The 18,522-nt window shown below is 38.7% G+C and overlaps 1 protein-coding gene and 2 pseudogenes across 2 annotated transcripts in view; all 3 read right to left on the reverse strand.

The window, feature by feature from the left end:
* NSF (N-ethylmaleimide-sensitive factor) overlaps positions 1–18,522 on the reverse strand; it is a 183,386-nt gene that overhangs the window by 47,741 nt on the left and 117,123 nt on the right. For both annotated transcript variants that reach the window (XM_006833530.1, XM_006833531.1), the window contains 3 exons: positions 7,418–7,513; positions 5,563–5,719; positions 2,013–2,146 (listed from right to left, as the gene is read on the reverse strand). In XM_006833530.1, coding sequence (XP_006833593.1) covers positions 2,013–2,146; positions 5,563–5,719; positions 7,418–7,513 — 387 coding nt within the window. The remainder of the gene's footprint in view (positions 1–2,012; positions 2,147–5,562; positions 5,720–7,417; positions 7,514–18,522) is intronic.
* LOC102823760 lies at positions 10,483–12,665 on the reverse strand (annotated as a pseudogene).
* Positions 11,236–12,020, reverse strand: LOC102825791 (annotated as a pseudogene).

Raw genomic sequence — 18,522 nt, forward strand, 5'->3', positions numbered from 1 at the left:
GTGAATAACTGCTATCAGGACTGACTGTGAGGGTTGGAATTGTAAAGGTAGACATTGTGTAGCAAAAGGAGGGGCGTGGTTGACTTTGCAGTCCAGGAGGCCCCTGGGACCATCAAGGGAGAACAGCAGAATGTAGGCCCCTACCCAGAGAAGCAGCAACACCAGAGATGGAGGCAGAGATGATGATGTGGAAAGATGGAGAGGCTGGGGACTCTAGACCCAGAGAGGGAGAGGGACTGTGTGCTGACGACTGGGGGTCAGGCTTGCGGGGATACCCTATGTTTGGTTGATGATGCATGGAGAGGATTATAACCATGGCAATGAAATGATATACGATAGGATGATTGTAAAGCTAATGTTCTCCCATGTAAACTATCGCATAATTCACAATAAAACATTTTAAAAGGAAAAAAAAAGTAATTCTGACAGTTAAAAAAAAAAACTCATGAGCAGCCGGCCAACTAAGGTGCAACTATTGCTCTCTCCCTGTCCAGAAGAAAGAAGAGTAATGAAAATTGAAGACTCTTGGAAACATTTAGTCCATTGGACTAATGGACCATGGGAACAAGACCAGAACTAGATGGTGCCTAGCTACCACTACTAATTGCTTTGAAAATGGTAACATTAGAAGGTCCTAGATAGAGTGGGAGAAAGTATGGAAGCCTAAGACTAAGGCGGTTGATCATCCTTCAGGTCTGGATTCACCCCAGTGGATCAATTTTCAGCAAAGCAATAGATGAGCATGAATGGGAGACAACAACACTTGTGAGGTACACACACCATAGAATTGCCTATAATTCAGAAGGGTGGGGAAAGAAGGGGAAACAGAAACTAGAAACACAGGGAGGAAGTAAGATAAGTGATGTTACATTGAGGGAATTGTAATTAAGATGATGAAATGAAGTCTATGACTTGTTGAATGTAAAACATCATCTGCTCTGTAAACCTTTACTCAATTCACAATAAAAAACTAAAAACAAACAAAACAAAAATGATTCCCTGTGTGGCCTATACTTCATCCTGATCTTCCCATAGCTCTTTGACTTAGTTCATATATAAATAAAATCAAACTTAAGAAAAGTTTAAAGTAAAATAAATATTTTCCGTGCTGGGAGTATACCCAAGTATAGGATAAATGGGAACACTATAAACAGCCATTAAGATTCTTCATCATCGATTTTTGTTGCTGCTAGATTTTATTATTATTACTGTTACTACTGGCTTTTGTTTTATGTTAGGGTTGTTTTTAAGGAGCAGCTACCTACTATGCTGAATGGCTAAGAGGCATTTGCCTGGTTGTAAGAGAGATGGACCAGATGTTCTCGAAGGCTTCCAGCGCTAGAATTCTAGTCTGTTCTTTCTTTAATGATTCAAAGTGGCTCTGCTGTTAAGTGCTATCGAATAGATTCTGACTCATAGCAAACCAGTATAGGATTTTTTATGAATGGCCGGTGGGTTCGAACCACCGACCTTGTGGTTAGCATCCAGTGCTTACCCTACAGTGCCATGCTAGTGACTCTATTAGGAACATGAATAGCGACACTTGCAGAAAGAAAGAATTTTTACCTAATAAATAACAACCCTTTTGTAGGGGTTGCTGAGACTATTTTTCTAATGGTATCTATTTGCATCTCTGTTCCTTCTTAAATTATACAGTTTGGCTTTATACATTAATGAAAGAAGTTAAAAAAGAAATCCTAAATGGATGTACTCTACTCTACCCAAACACTTTCCACTATGGTCCTTCTCCCAGTCAAGTCCATACAAATTTAGGCAATAAAAATGAATGCTCATATGTGCTAAACAGAGCAAAGATAAAGGTACTTTAATAAAAATGCACAAGAAAAGTTCTCTGAAACAGTCACTGTCACAGCCCCCTCTAAAATTCTGCAGACAATTTGGTTCCATTTGAGAAGACCAAAGCTGCTATGGCTTTTATATATACATAGAAAATAGCGTACGCATACCACATAAGAGTTTAGAAATTAAAATGAAAGTGAAAATCTTGATACCTTCTTCATGGCCTGACACTTGGCTGTCTCAGAAAAGCCAATCATCTTATCAGGAGAACAGATCTTGATGAAGGGGAAGTTGGATTCCTCTGAAATCTTTGCAGCTAAGGCAGTCTTCCCACTAAGAGGAGGGCCTGCATAAAGACATGACCACGTTAGGGGAAAAGCCAATCTGAGCAAAGGGAACAAAAACAAGTTTAAACTTCATCCATAACCTTCTAAGGTATCAACCAGTTAGTTGCTCATTAACATTTCCTGACACAATTTCATGGCAGACATGTTTTCTCTTATTTATTAGCAACAAAATGTAATGATCCAATTAGCATTTCTCAAAAGTATGACGAAATATATTTCTTCTTACTTTCTCACACAGCCTTTATCTTTCAAACTTTTGGTAAGCTTGTAAAATGTGAGGGTTTGTGCTTACTGTTTGAAAAAAAGGAATGCATCCAAATGTGTGTTGATACTTATGTCATTTTAATCAAATAATTTATGTAACTACATACAAATGTTGCTGTTATGTGCTGTCCAGGCAGTTTTGATTCACAGTGACCCCATATAGGGTTTCCAAGAGCGGCTGATGGGTTTGAACTGTCACCTTCTGGTTAGCAGTCCAGTGCTTATTCTACAACGCCATGCCACGACTCAACTATATACATATATAAATAAAAATTTTTGTAAATGACAATGTAAGCAGGGAACAATAGCTTTATTAAAAGCAATGTGTCTTGAAAAGCTACCCACATAAGACTGAAATGATGTTTAAATGGGATAAGACATACATATCAAGTGCTGGTAGAATTATTGGCTCAAAAAAAAAAGGACTCAAAGAATGTTAACTTGATTATGACTAATCATTTGATTTGTTGAATGTAAAACAGCTTTTAAGCCTTGGAAATCCTATAGGGTCACTATGAGTCGGAACTGACTCGCCCATATTTAACAACAACATCAATATGATAATAATGAAGTCTTCTTGATTCCACCTCCTAAATGTTTCTCACACTGATCTGTTACTCTCCCTCTCCACTACCATGTACATTACATAAGGCCACGGTCAGCTCTCATAAAGGTGAAAACAAAGGCTTTCCACAGGTCTCTCCTCTATCCCTTTACACCTCCGTTCCCATTCTCTGTCACAAAGTAGCTATGAGGTTGCTCGGAAAATGCAAATCAGAGGTGTCACTACACTGCTTAAAACCCTACAAATGGCTTTCCACTGCCCCTAGGACCTACTCTAGATCTTTAGAATGGACTACAAGGCTCTGCAGTGCAAAGCCGTTTGAACTGCAAGGTCAGCAGTTCAAGCTCACCAGCTGCTCCTCAGAAACCCTATACAGGGTCGCTATGGGTCGCAACCGACTCGACGGCACTTAAGGACGACGATGACAAGGCTCTGCATGAACTGACTCCAGAATGTCCCTCTCAGATTCAAGCTACCCAAGGCTTTCTCATATGCTGGTCCCTCTGCCTAGAACATCCCCTCTAATTTCTTTGCTGGCCAACTTCTCTTTTTCTTTCAGCTCTTGGCTTAATGTGTTTCCTTTAGAGAGTCCCCAGCCCAGACCTCTGGAAGGGGTTAGGCTCCCATCACATGGCTTACTGAACTTTCCTGCTAATGTACCAATCATAACTATAAATAAATTATTTATTAATGGAATGCCCTTCCCTTTTTGTTTACTTAGTAAAGTCCTGATTCTTTAAGGTTTAACTACAGCTAGGCTTTCTTTGATCACCCCTAGGCAAAATGACCTGCATTCACATACAGCTTTATACTGGGACAATGTAGTTAGAAGTTAGTTTACATGTTTATTTCAAGAACAGACAGAACTTGTCAAAGCCACAGACTATTTTGTTATTGCCAGTGCTCAGTTTGATGACTGTTGTTGTTGTTAGGTATCATCTAGTTGGTACTGACTCAGTGACCCTATGCACAACAGAATGAAACACTGCCCACTCCTGGGCCAACCTCACAATCATTGCTACCAGTGAGGCAGCTGTTGCAGCTGCCACTGTGCCAATCCATCTTGTTGGGGGTCTTCCTATTTTTCTCCAACCCTCCACTTTACCAAATACAATATCCTTCTCCAGCGACTGGTCCCTCTTGATAATATATCTGAAGTATGAGAGACGAAAGGAGCTCTGGTAGCGTAGTGGTTGAGTTGGACTGCTACCAAAGCTTCCGCGGAAGAAAGATGAGGCTTTGTGCTCCCGTAAACATTGACAGCCTCGGAAACCCTATGCAGAGTGGAGATGAGTTAGAACTGACTCCATGGCACACCACCACCACGAGAGACGAAGTCTGGCCATGCTGGTTTCCAAGGAGTACTCTGGCTGTACTTCCTCCAACACAGATCTGTTTGTTCTTTTGGCAGTCTATATGTGCAAAAAGTCCATAGTTCTATTAATATTCTCCTCCTACACCATAACTCAAATGCATCAGTTCTTCTATGGTCTTCCTTATTAACTGTCCAACTTTCACATGCATATGAGGTTACTGAAAATACCATGGCTTGGGTCAGGTGCATCTTAATCCTCAAACTGGCACCTTTGCTCTTCAACACTTTAAAAATGTAACACATAAACATCGATATCCTAGGCATTAGTGAGCTGAAATGGACTGGTGTTGGCCATTTTGAATCTAACAGGGAAATGTGGCATCATAATTGGAGGAAGACTCATTAACACATTTTTTACTACTTCCAATTTTCCTAGATTCATACTTTATACATTCCATGTTCCGATCATTAATGGACTTTTACAGCTGTTTCTCTTCATTTTGAGTTGTTCCCAGCAAATGAAGATCCTAAAGGCTTTACTCCATTTGCGTCATCACGGTCAACTCAACTTTGAGGAGGTAGTTCTACCTAAGTCATTTTTGAGTGTCTTCCAATCTGAGAGGCTCATCTTCCGGCACTATATCTGACAATATTCTGGTACTTTTCATCATTCTGGTGCTGACAATGTTCCACTGCTATTCATAAGTTTTTTAATGAGTAAATATTTGGAAGTAGTCCGTCTGTCCTTCTCCCTAGTCTGTCTTCATCTGGAAGTTCAGTTGAAACCTGTCCACTGTGGGTGACCCTGCTGGTATTTAAAATACCTGTGGCACAGCTTCCAGAATCACAACAACATACACGCAACCACAGTACGACAAACTGACAAAAGAGCGGTAAAGTTTTATGTCTAAAGCATACCAAGTACACAGTAAATGTTTATTTAATTGAGTTGAGTGCTATATGATAGCTTACAACCTATTAAGTACCACAGAAATTTAGATAAAATCCTTTAAGAAAATACTGGTTCATCCATCAGTACCATTCCACACCAAGAATATTTTAATTGGTACAAAGACTGGATTACTATTTCCAGATTATGAACAAAGTTTAGAATGGAAAATACCATGGCTTGACTCAGGCACACTATATATATAATTTTGTGTTTACTATATATTGCAGTTTTTAAATTTTCTGAACTGTGCTAAGTGGCTTTGAAATAACTACAGGTTTTTTGTCCTTTCCTTTGAATGCATCTCATCGTTCTGTCTCACCTTCTAGAAGGACGCTAACCAGTGGTGTGCGGTCACTGTTCTTAGTTTGCTGAACCAGCAGCTCCCCATCTTCTAGAACTCGAGTAACTGGATCACCCCATTTGATGATACCATTCATAATGTAACTTGCATAATCCTCTTGGTTTGTGCCAAATGCCTATTGAAGAAAAGGATTGGTATGGGACAGTGGAAAGCATTTTGAACACTACATTAAAAGCTAAAATGTTTTTAATGTATTAAAAATGAGTAATAATTCTATCACACTAAAAGTGTTGAGCACTATGCCATATTCAAGGCTTAAAGTGCAAAAGCAAAAATAGTCCAAAAGAAGAAACAAAAACTGTTATATATTTTTTAATTTAACTTTTTACTGAATAGATTAAAAAAAAGAAAGAAAGAAAAAAAAAAAGCGGCTTGGGATCAGTTGATAAAACAGAAGAACTTGATTCTAGGCTCAGACTCTGCCAGAGACCAAAGTGTTATCTTAAAACAGATCCCTTATGATGCCTGGGAAAAAGTGTGGGTTTCAATGTGCTTGTTTCTATAAGGAATACGTGAATTGTGGCCAATCTGTTACAAGCACAAGAGAAAAAGATTACGGACTTAGAAATGAGAAACAGTTAGCCTAGCAGATGAAGATGCTATCCTGACACTGACGGTAGGCGCTGCGGATTGAATTGGTAATATGAAATGGTAAAGAGAAGAACGTGTCCACATCAGCTTGGTCCTAGGGGACCAAGAACTTAACCGGCACCAAGATAAGTATGTGTGTAAATAGGAGATTTAGAGTGAGGCAGAAATGCACAGCTATAGTTAAAGACTGAAGGGTTAGGAAATGGATACAGAAGCAATTACTATATGTACTTTTGTGTTCACTACATACTGCAGTTTATATCTCATCCCTCTTTAGTCATAACTTTGAATATCAAACTATAACCCTTGTCAAATAAATTGCTTAAGGCTCAATTATTTGAGTATTTTGTACTTGTATTGGATTTTCATAAAGTTAATTAGGAGGAGAAAAGAACAAGAAAACATAATCCAACACACATGTACAAGGTATATATATATCTTGAGAATTTGAAGACATTAAAGATTATCACATTCCTCCAAAAGTAAATCTTTGATTCCCTGATGGACACAATGATTTGAACAGATCTTTAGCTCTGTGGTGTAGTGGGTTGAGTTTGGAGAAGGATGAGATTTACAGTCTCAGAAGCCCTATGGAACAGTTCTACAGAATACGGGGAGTCAAAAATTGATTCAGTAGCAGTGGGATTGGTTTTATAGTTCTAGAACTTGCATCTCACAGAAAGTAATTCTTTGTAATAAAAGCACTCACCATTGAATCTATTCTGGCTCATGGTGACCCCGTGAGTGTCAGAGCAGTACTGTGCTCCATGGAGCTGCGAATGGTGATTTTTAGGAGGGAGATTCTCAGATCTTTCTTCCAAGGCACTGGGTGGACTCAAACCTTCAACCTTTTGATGCGTAGCTGAAGTGTATTGACACTACCCAAGGACTCCCATTTTAAGAACATGGACACATTTTTATTACAGGACACTTAGGGTATTTAAGAGTCTTAGAAACTTTGGCAGAGGAAGAGAGAGAAAAAATAAATGGGCTGCCTTTTAAGATGGTGAGCTCCCTATCATAAGAAATGTTTTGGTAAATATTGGTTAATCACCCAGTGGTTGGGAATAGTATACAAAGATTCTTATGTGGGCACTACCAACACTAAGATTTTCTAATTTTATATAGATAACATTCCATGGTATCAGCTAAAAAGGCACTTATTTTTCTCCTAAGCTATTTTACTTGTTTGGTTTATACATCTCTCAATATACATACTCACTGGTTTGATATCATTCTCCAAAGAAGCAAGGAAGTCCCCTCTTGTCACCTGCAGGCTCTCAGCTTTCTCCATGTCCACTTCTACTTTAGTACTAGCCTAGTCGGAAATGAAAACAAAAAGGACCACCATGATTTAAGAATATTTCCAACCTAAAAATAGAGCCCCGGAGGGCTTAAAAAGCACATTTTCACACACAAAAACCAGGCCCCTCAAATTCCCAAATAGTCAATGGGACTTCAAAAAGTTTGTGAAAAGATGGAGTTAAAAGGAAATGGAATTTTTCCATGAAATGTCCGAAGTCCCCTCATATAAGTAAACTCTGCAAAAGTCAGAAACCTGTCAAAGAAGGAACATTCAAATATTTCTCACTAAATAGCAATTTTGAGGAAAGTGGTGACTGTACCCTATCAAAGGTAAAACACTTGTGAGACCCAGAAAAGCAAGGCAGTTCTGTTGGGTTCTGATTCTCACAGGTTTCGCTGTATCCTTTGAACAAGTCCACTTCTCGGAACTTGTCCCATATAGTCACAAATGTGCACAAGGTTATATGTGCAAAGTTGTGATATTTTCTAACATCAAAAAACAAGAGGCAAATAAAAAGTCTACCAAGAAGGAACCTCTTAAGTAAATTGTGACTTGTCTGTACCAAAGAAAACTAGATAGCTATTTCTTTTTTAAAAATGAGGCATGAGTAGATGAAAATCCATACAGAGGTTCTCTACGAACAGTGGTTCTCAACCCTGGCTGCATATCAGGATAACCGCTAAAGTTTTCATAAAATATAGACGCCCAGCCTCACCCTCTCAGGAATCTGATTTAACAGGTACCATAAAGTGCCACAGGCGATTCTGATCTCAACCATGTTTTAGAACGATTAGTCTGAGAAACCAAGGTCCTACAACTTTGATTTGCACTCATACTTCGCTTGAGAATCTATGTACTCAGTTCCAAATATTCTGCTCACTGCACCTGGAGCTGACACTCAGAACAGACATCTGGAGACGCATCCCGGCCTTTACCAGTGTTTGGAGCTGCCTGCCACTGATGACTGACTAAGATACCAGTACATTTTGTAACATGACTGGGCACACTACCAATAGCACAAGGAAAAAGTCTGCTTGGCAAATTGGTATCATGGCTGTCTTAAAATTTTAAAAAAAGTATAGTTCTCCCCCAAAGAGGTTATAAAATATGTTAAACAAATGTTAATCTTCCATTAATTATTACAAAATATGAGTCCTGTTCCTTTAGGAACAGACTGCTGAAACAAATAACATGACAGACTCTTTTTTTTTATTTTAAAGTCACCCTTATGGGATAGAAAGAACTATGTCAAGAAACTGGATTAAGATTGCAAACTGCACACATTTATTTATCTCCCTCCTTGCCCCAAATCCCACGAAAGGACAAAAAGTGAGAGACAGAGACTAAAAGGCATGGAAGACATATCCAGAAGTTGCAATACTGACTTAATGGGAGTCTCAAAAGGAAAGCACAGGAAGAATGGCAGGGAAAAAATAGTAAGAGAAGAGAAGAAACACATTCTCCACAGCTGAAGAAAGGTGTGTCTATGCAGTTTAAAGGGTTCAATGAGTGTTGATTAGGATAAATTAAAAGAAACCCATGTCTGTCTAGACATACTATTGTGAACTTTCAGACCACCAAAGATGGAAGAGAAAGTCCTAGAACTTTTCTGGGAGACATAAACAGGTTACCTGCAAAGAAACCAGAATAAAACTGGCATGATACTAGTGTTCTCACAGCAACACTAGAAACCAGAAGATCATGTCCCCCCAAATATGCCTGGATATGTATCCTATAAAAAGATTTCCACATATACATAGGGAGGCATCTGCAAGCATTTTCACAACAGTATTACTTTATTAAGGAGCTCTGGTAGCTCCTTAATTATGAATCGGGCTGCTAACTTCAAGGTCAGCAGTTCGAAACTACCAGTTGTTCTGCGGGAGAAAGATGAGGCTTTCTGCTCCCATGAAAATTTGCAGCCTCGGAAACCCTGTGCAGGGTCACTATGAGTCGGAACCGACTCCATGGCACTTAACAACAACATTAGTTTATTAGTCACAACTAGAAATAATGTTAAATAAATCATTCATTCATTCAATTTAGTGCATACCTACACTTAACATTATTTCTAGTTGTGACTAATAAACTAATGTTGTTGTTATGTGCCTTTGGACTGCAAACCTAAAGGTCAGCGGTTTAAAACTACCAGCCGCTCCGTGGGAGAAAGATGAGGCTTTCTACTCCTGTACAAGATTTACACCCTCGGAAACCCTGTACAGGGTCACTATGGGTCAGAACCGACTCGTCAGCACTTAACAACTTAACAACAATGTAGTAAGCATTGTTCTAATCACAGGCATTGTTATTGTTGTTAAGTGCCATAAAGTCAGTTCTGATTCATAGTGACCCTGTATAGGGTTTTCAAGGAGTGGCTGCTAGCCTTGAGGTTCAAACCAACCTTGTGATCCAGTGCCTATCCTATAGTGCCACATCAGAACTCCAGGCACTGGACATAGTAGTGACTAAACACACAAGGTCTCTGCCCTTGTGGAGCTGCTATTTAAAATTATGTAATAATATTCTAGAATGCAGTGCATTTGTCCAAAATAATGTAGGAGATGTCCATGTATTGATATATAAAGCTATTGAAGACATGTTGTCAAGTAAAAAATGCAAATTGCAGTAGAATATATGTAGTACAGTCCCATTAATGCTCATTTAAAAAATACAAGTCCATATTTACATGTACTTAAAAAGAGGGGACTACAAAGGCATATTTCAAAAGGCAGATGTCTCTAGAAAATGAAAGTCAAGGGATGCTAGAGATAGCCTTTTCTCACTTTTCCTCTGCGTCTTTGAATCTCTTCAAAGAGAATGTGTTTATGTATGACTTCTATACTCACCCCACAGGCCCCCAGTGGTTACAAGACAAAAATTTTATTGATTTTGGCTACTGGATATGTGATAATCCACAGGTTTAAATAGTTTACATGGGACTGCAATAGAAATTTTTAATAGAATAGATGCGGAAATAAATGTTACATGTTATCATCATCTGATTCATCTTTTTCCTTCAAAGATTCCTTTGTATATTTTTCTGCTTCTTCCTTTATATCTTTTGGTACAATTTCATGGCTTCCTTTTGTTAATTCACCAACCCATTTGAGCTCTAGTTCAAAAGATTTTTTTAAATGATAAAATAAGTATTTTATTTATTTAAACTAATATTTATAAACCAGCCAGTCATGCTGGTACTATTTCTTACCAAAATTCAGTAAAATAAAATACAAACATTTTTGTAACATATTCAAATAATGAACAAGTTAGGGTCTACAGTTAAACAGAGGAAATGGATGGATAAAATCAACGAAGCGCCTTTATAAACCTGATCCTTCATTACAAATTGTCTGTTAAGCATCTTTCCAAGTACTATAAAATACAGTCTTTTATCACGTTATCTTTGTACTTTGAGTTCCTATGGAAACTTGGGTCATATAGTCCCTCTTCTAAATCTACACAATGGGAGTCCTGGCGTGGCACTGTGGGTTAATGCACTGGTGGACTGCAAGGTCAGTTTGAACCACAAGGTCGGCGGTTCAAGCTCACCAGCTGCTCCTCGGAAACCCCACACCCAGGGTCACTATGAGTCGGAACCCACTGCACTCAACAAATCTACACAATAAAAACCAGGCTATCAAGACAGTGATATATAGTTCTGAAATAATAAGTCCTACAATAAAGGAAGTAATGTAACCACTGCCCAGAGATTAACATGGAATTCTATGCCCTTGTCACACCTCTTCCAGTTGTATGTTCATGGAGGAGTCATTTAGGAATAAATCTATGGTTTGTGAGGCCTCCAAATCACTGGCAGAATTTTGCTGGAACTGGGGCAGCAGGAATTCCTCCCCACAGATCTGAGACTGACTGTTCCAGGATTGGTTACTCCAGGCTTGGGTGCACCAAGCCTGGCTGCTGTTCCAGGTCTGGCTGCTCCACATTGGAAGGTTTCCAGAAGGCAGGCATTCCTGGTGATAGGAAGCATAGAGGTCCAGGTATTCAGCAGGCACAGAGACCTTCTGAGCCACACCATTGCTACTATTTGGCCATTTGGTGTTTTTCTGCCACCTCTTGCATTTCATTCTTTGGTTTTGGAACCAGGTCTTAACTCGTTTGTAGCTAAGGTTCAGGACTTCAGGAAGTTCTTGCATCTAATGGAGGCTGAGGTATCTCTGTTTCTGAAATCTGTCCTTGAGTATGCACAGCTGCGTCTGAGAGAACACAGTTCTGACCTTCTGTTTCTTGCCCTGGCCATTACCTTCCTTCTTCATTGTGCTTTTCTCTATAGAAGTGGGCAGTTTACTTTGGGACTGGTGGAAGAATCAGGACTATCCTGAAGAAGCAGATCTATGGAAGCAGGAAGAGGAGAGACAGCATCTGAGTAGAGTGCCTCCACAGATGACATTCGCAAGGATGTATCATTTTCTTCAACCTCCAAAATTGTAGATAATGGTGAAAAGTCTCTAGAATCACAAGCCTCAGGTAGGCTTTGAGAAGTTAGATCCACCACACTCATGTTGTTGAATAGAAGGGAGGAAGGAAAAAAGAAAAAAAAAAAAGACCAAAGCTTTATCTTTAACTTCATCATGCACTATGTAAATTATTTTTGCAACTTCTTTAACAACATCTGGGCAGGTCATTTCTTTCATCTGAAGCTTTTCAATTTCTGTCTTTGCAGCCTGTCTGGCTTTGCTAATAAACATATGAAACTCCTAATGTAGAGTCATGCACCATCGTTCACACTGTAAGACCCTAACATGAAACTGTAACCAAAAGGTCTAACAGCACTGTAGAGTATGTATGCATGTACATACATGGCCACTCTGTCTGCAAGATAGTTTAGTGGAATGTTCTAGCCAAAGACTGATCTAAAGTTGGAAGCGTCTTCTCTTGCTATGTCTGCCAAAGAACAAGCATCTGCCAATAAGTCCGCCACAGCCATCCCAACATGCCAATCAAGTTTACAAAGTCATTTGTTGGAACCTTCTTCATCAAATTTAGAAAGGACTAATTTCTCTACCCCAAAGACAATGCCACCATTACACCTGTTCCAATAGCTATACTATTACCCACAGCATTCACAGCATATTCAACTTGAAACTCTTCCATGAGGTGAGAATGTAGAGACTGATAGATCGTATCCAGTGCCGATAGAGCTCATCGTGATGCGAAGTGCTTGAAAGCCTAAAGGCTTCCCCTGCATGTGACTGCTATACTTTTAAAAACAGAAAGAAACAAGTAACATTTAAATAGAGAAATATTCTACTTTAAAAATAAAACAATTAGCACTTGAAGTGTGAATAAGGTTTTCATTGGTGCATATTGTTTTTGTTGTTGTTAAGTGCTGTTGAGTCGGTTCCAAATCATAGCAATGTATAGGGTTTCCAAGGAGAGGCTGGTGGGTTTGAATCACTGACCTTGTGGTTAGCAGTCCAATGATTATCCTATACTGCCACACCAGAAACATATTAGGCATTTGATATCAATCACATTTATTTGACATTTCCAATTAAAAAGAAAAGAAATAGTGTCACAGGATATAGGCAACTCATGAAAGAATTATGATGCTCAGTTTGGAATCTATAAATCTGTATACTGCTCTGAAGTTTACAAGTATCACGTATATTCATATAGCATAAAATGTAGTTTGTATATTAGATATAAACCAGTTACCGGCAGGCCAATTTCAATTCTTGGTGACTCCATGTGTGTCAAAGTGCACAGTGTTTTGAATGACTGATTTTTAAAAGGAGATCACCAGACCTATCTTCTGAGGAGCCTCTGGGGAAACTATAACCAACAACCTTTCAGAGTTAAGGCCAGGTCTTAACTATCTGCCTCATCTAGCGCTCCAGTATATATCTAGTATACAGTTTAAAAATAAGAAGGCACTTTGGTGGTACAATGGCTACGTACTTGGCTGCTAACCAAAAGGTCAGCAGTTCAAACCCACCAGTGGATCCGTGGAAGAAAAGATCTGGCAGTCTATTCCTGTAAATTCCTATGGAATTCCTATGGAGCAGTTCCACTCTGTCACATTAGTTGCTATGACACATATCAACATATAAATAAGTAAAAGTATATTCATATACATTATCTTACTTTATCCATTAAGGGTTAAGATAGAATTTCCTTTCTAGGCATACTTAATACTGATTTAACACATTCTGACATATCTGAAAGGATTCTACGTTAAAAACACTCAGGTGAAAGTAAAGCACAAGTATGACAGAAATCATGTGAGGGGTCTTCAAAAAGTTCATGGAAAACACGTATTATGAAAAACTATGCATGAATTTCAGGAGCTCTGGTAGCGTAGTGGTTACGACTTGGGCTGTGAACCGCAAGGTCAGCAGTTCGAAATTACCAGCTGCTCCGCGGGAGAAAGATGAGGCTTTCTGCTCCCGTAAAGATTTACACCCTCGGAAACCCTGTACAGGGTCGCTATGAGTTGGTTCCGACTCCACGGCACTTAACAACAACAACAACATGCATGAATTTCAAAATTGTTTTCTACCAAAATAAACTCAAACTAACTTGTTATAACATGTCTGAAGGAATAAGACTTCAGTTTGAGAAAAGTCCCTATCAGAGCAACAGGAATCATTTTAAGAAGGGACAATACGATGTTAAAGACAAAGTCCACAGCAGCAGCCCACCACATCAACTTGTGAGGAAACAATTTGTTTGAAGAAAGGCCTTCAATTAACCGCAGAAAGACAAGCAACATCTAAGACATCTCAACTGGCTCAGCGTACACAATTCTGATTGGAAAATTAAAATTGAGCAAACTTTCTGCTTGATGGGTGCCTAAATTGTTGTGCCCAGATCCGCTGCAGACTCAAGCAGACTTTTCAATGGCAAGTTGAAACAAGTGAGATTAAGATCCTGAAGCACGACTTTACCAGTAAGATACCGAAGACAAAGCACAATCACAGCAATGGTTACCATGAGGTGCAAGCGGTCCGGTCAAAGTTTTTGGGGACGCTCAAGGCATTTTGCTTTCTGGAGGACCAAAGAGCTACAACATCTACTTATTATAAGAGTGTTTTAGAAGGTCAGCCAAACCGTTAGGAGAAAAACATCCAGGAAAGCTTCACCTGACAGCTCTTCACCACAACAACACTCCTGTTCATTCCTTTCATCAAACCAGGGCAATTTTCCTGAGTTCCAATGGGAAAGCATTAGGCATCAACCTCACAGTTCTTATTTGGCTCCTGACTACTGTTTGTTTCCTAATCTTAAACAATTTTGAAACAACACCCATTTTTCTTCAATTAAAATGTAAAAAGACTTATTGACATGTTGTTGTAAGTGCCGTCTGAGTTGATTCTGACCCATAGTGACTCTGTATAGGGTTTCTGAGGAGCAGTTGATGAGCTTGAATTGCCAATCTTGCAGTTCAAACTGCTTTGCAGTCTGGCGCATTAACCCACAGCGCCATGACATGGTTACGTTCCCAGGACTCTCAGTTCCTTAGGAACAGACTCAATGGCTGGTGTTATCACGTGCAAAAGTGTCTTGAACTTGATGGAGCTTATGTTTTTTATTTTTATCTTTAATCCCATTTCCCTTAAACTTCTTAAAGTCCCCTCATATTTAGATCCCAATGAAGCTACCAGCCTATTTTAAATGTCCCCTCCCTCCATGAGCTTAGGAACCCTGGTGGTATAGTGGGTAATGTGCTGGGCTTCTAACTACAAGGTCAGCCATTGGAATCCATTAGCCACTTCACCCAAGAAAGACTTCTTAGAGCTTCAGAAACCTACCAGATCGCTCTGAGTGGGAACCAACTGGATGGCACACCACTACCACCACCACACAGCCTTAAGATTTTCACTAAGATAGTTTGTATTTTCATCTGCTCTTATAGCAAAACTAAATCCAAATTGACTGAAATATAGTAATGTAAAGGAAAAATACTGTCCATCTTTCAATAGTCACCAAAAAAAAAGGACAAATTTCAGGAATAAAACTGTAGTGAAACTTGTCTTTTTCACTCGTCTATCCAATGAATTAAAAGTTAATCGATGGATGGGGGAGAGTTATTTCATAGCAAGTTGTTTTTAGGCACTTTAGGAATTGTAGAAGTTGACTATATGCATAAAATCAATATTCCAATGGTAAAATATTTCTGACTGTCCATTAAAATAAGTTTTCTAAGTACTTCTCTTACCCTATGCTTACTAAGTTATCAAAAGCAGTAAAATCTCATTTTTTAAAACTTTATAATTCTGAAATTTTTCTTATTCAGATACGTTTTCTCATTTGTCTACATTAGTGAGATTTCCCCGTATTTTATTTACAACAGCTAATCAATATAAAAGAGGCAACATCTTTCAGCTTATACCTGCAGAAACTAATAAACTTGTATTTCAACACCAGCAAATATCAAGTGGTCACCCTTAAATTTCATAACCTTTTAAATCTGACCTTTCAAAGTTCTTATCATTCCTCTTAAATTAAGGGCAGAATAACCTTAATCAATAACAAAATCCAACAGAACACAAGAAATAACTTTATTGAAACTGTCTAAACACAACTCAGAGTTTTGGTTCTGTTGTAAACTGCCGTGTGTGTCTCCTTACTCTATTTTGATAGCAGATTAGAACAAAAGACACAAAAGACATGCAGGTGATGAACTTTCTATACCTGAAGCAGAAATTCCTTTCAAGATTAAAAACAACCATATGTCACATGAATTCTAGTTGACCACCAACATGGGTTCAAGTTCATGTGACATGAACATCAGGCCTTTGTGGCCTGGATTTGCTCTACTTGTTTCAGAAAATCACCCCCACCCCCCAAAAAAAACCCAGCTTTGCAGGGAAGTCTTGTTGAGTCCACGTCACTTTGTTTTGGCCTAAATGTTTTGAAAAAGCTCTAAGAGCAAGACAAGTCGCAAGTAGTTTGAATGATGTGGATGTTTTAAAGTTCTATACAAACTTTCAGTCATAAGTTTCTGATTAAATATTCATTAATCAATCACTACTACTAAAGCTATGAACAATTGACAGCAATGAGAAGATGAAAACAGTACGTCTTTTGTTGGCTGCGGAGGAGTCTTACTTGTTGGAAAACAAGTGCTTAACCACCTCTGACAATGTAGAATTTTTTTTAAATGCAAAAAATGAAAGAAATGCTCATAATATTTCTACATTTAAGGGTCTTTCAAACTTTCTTTTTCCTACAGTGCCTACATAGTGCCTTGCATTAGATAGTCCATTGTTGTTGTTAAGTGCCGTTGAGTCGATTCCGACCCATAGAGGCCCTGTACAGGGTTCTAAGAACAGGCTGGTGATCCAAGGAGCAGCTGGTGAGCTTGAACCGCTGACCATGCAGATCAAACGGCTTTGCAGTCTGGCGCAATAACTCACAGCGCCACACCAGGACTCCAGATAGTCCATAGATCATGTGAAAAATGAACAGTGGTTTGGTACAAAGAGTGTTGCTAATCACAAAAGGATAAGAACAAAGGAAGCTGACATAAAGGTGAATTCAACCACATGGAAAAAGTGAAGGAAATAATGTCAACAATTGGCACTACTTTCTAGTTTCAAAACTGAAGGGTAATATATTTTTTTCAATGGTAAAATTTTAGCTTTATAATTACAAATTTATAATGATGAATAGGCAACAAAGCCCAGATACCTCGATACTGGGAAGGATGTCTATGGTACCCTTACAAACCAGCCCCCAACAACAATGGCCCTAACTACTAGCACTTCTACAGTTTCTCAGACACTTCAGAATATAGCATTTGATTCCATTCTCAAAAAACCTGGCAAAGGCAGGTAGCATTTCCTCTTGACAGATCAGAAAGAATACAATGAAGGAACTATAGTGCATACCCACACTTTCTGACTATGAGATCTGTGGTCTTTCCACCATTCTTCATCGTCTTGGATGTACACACGCATTATACTTTTTTTTTGCAAGCCCTTCAATCCCCTTGTGCACTATTTTCCAACAGAGTGACTTAAATGACTGTTAAATAAGAGAAAAAGGAAGTGACCAATGCAGCATGTGAGAAACTGATGGTAACTGGTGGCTTATGCCAAGAAACATTCATGTAGCCTGAAACGAACGATCAGTATGGGGGATGGCGAATCTCACAGCATTCACACAACTTTTTCTGAGGTCACTGTCACTTCTTACTAAAATATTTCTTACTGCAAAGGAGGTATAATGAAAAAATCGACACTAAATGGATGAATGGAACCATTCTACAAAGCATCCAACATTATATTCCCACCAAATCCAAACCTTTTGGCATTCTTAATCTAGAACAAAGTAACTTTTATTATGGAAATTACAGCTTATGGAAAGAGAGCAAATATATACCAGTTTGTTCATTTAAAAAATATTTATTACTAAAACTATCAAACTCTTAGAACACAACAGAGGGATAATGCTTCAGGACCTAGTTTTTTATTGTTGTTGTTTTTTAAAACCTTTTATCGCGAATTGAGTGAAGGTTTGTTTACAGAATAGATCATCAGTCCACAATCAACAAATCACATACCCCAGGAACCTAGTTGTTTATAATGGATTCTTAAATATCATACCAAAAACATGAGCAAAAAAAAAGCCAAAATACATAAACTGAACTTCATCAGAATTAAAAACTTTTCTGTATCAAAGGATTTTATGGACAAGGTGAAGAAATAATTCACAGAATGGAAGAAAATATCTGGGAACCACTATCTGCTAAGAGTTAATATCTAGAATATATAAAAGAACTCCAACAATTCTAAAACAAAAAGACAAACCACTCAATCTATACGTGGGAAAAGGACTTAAAAAGGTTTTTCACCAAGAAAACACAAATGGCTGGTAAGCACATGAAAAAATGCTCAGGGTTATCAATCATTCCAGAAACTAAGGTCACTGCCATTGAACTGCTTCTGACTCATACCAACCACACAGGACAGACAGAGCAGGATTGCGCCATAGGGTTTCTGAGGCTGTAAGTCTTTCTCCCAGGTAGTGGCTGGTGGGTCTGATCCACTAACCTT

This window comes from Chrysochloris asiatica, unplaced genomic scaffold (assembly GCF_000296735.1).
Source record: "Chrysochloris asiatica unplaced genomic scaffold, ChrAsi1.0 scaffold00007, whole genome shotgun sequence".
Lineage (NCBI taxonomy): Eukaryota > Metazoa > Chordata > Mammalia > Afrosoricida > Chrysochloridae > Chrysochloris > Chrysochloris asiatica.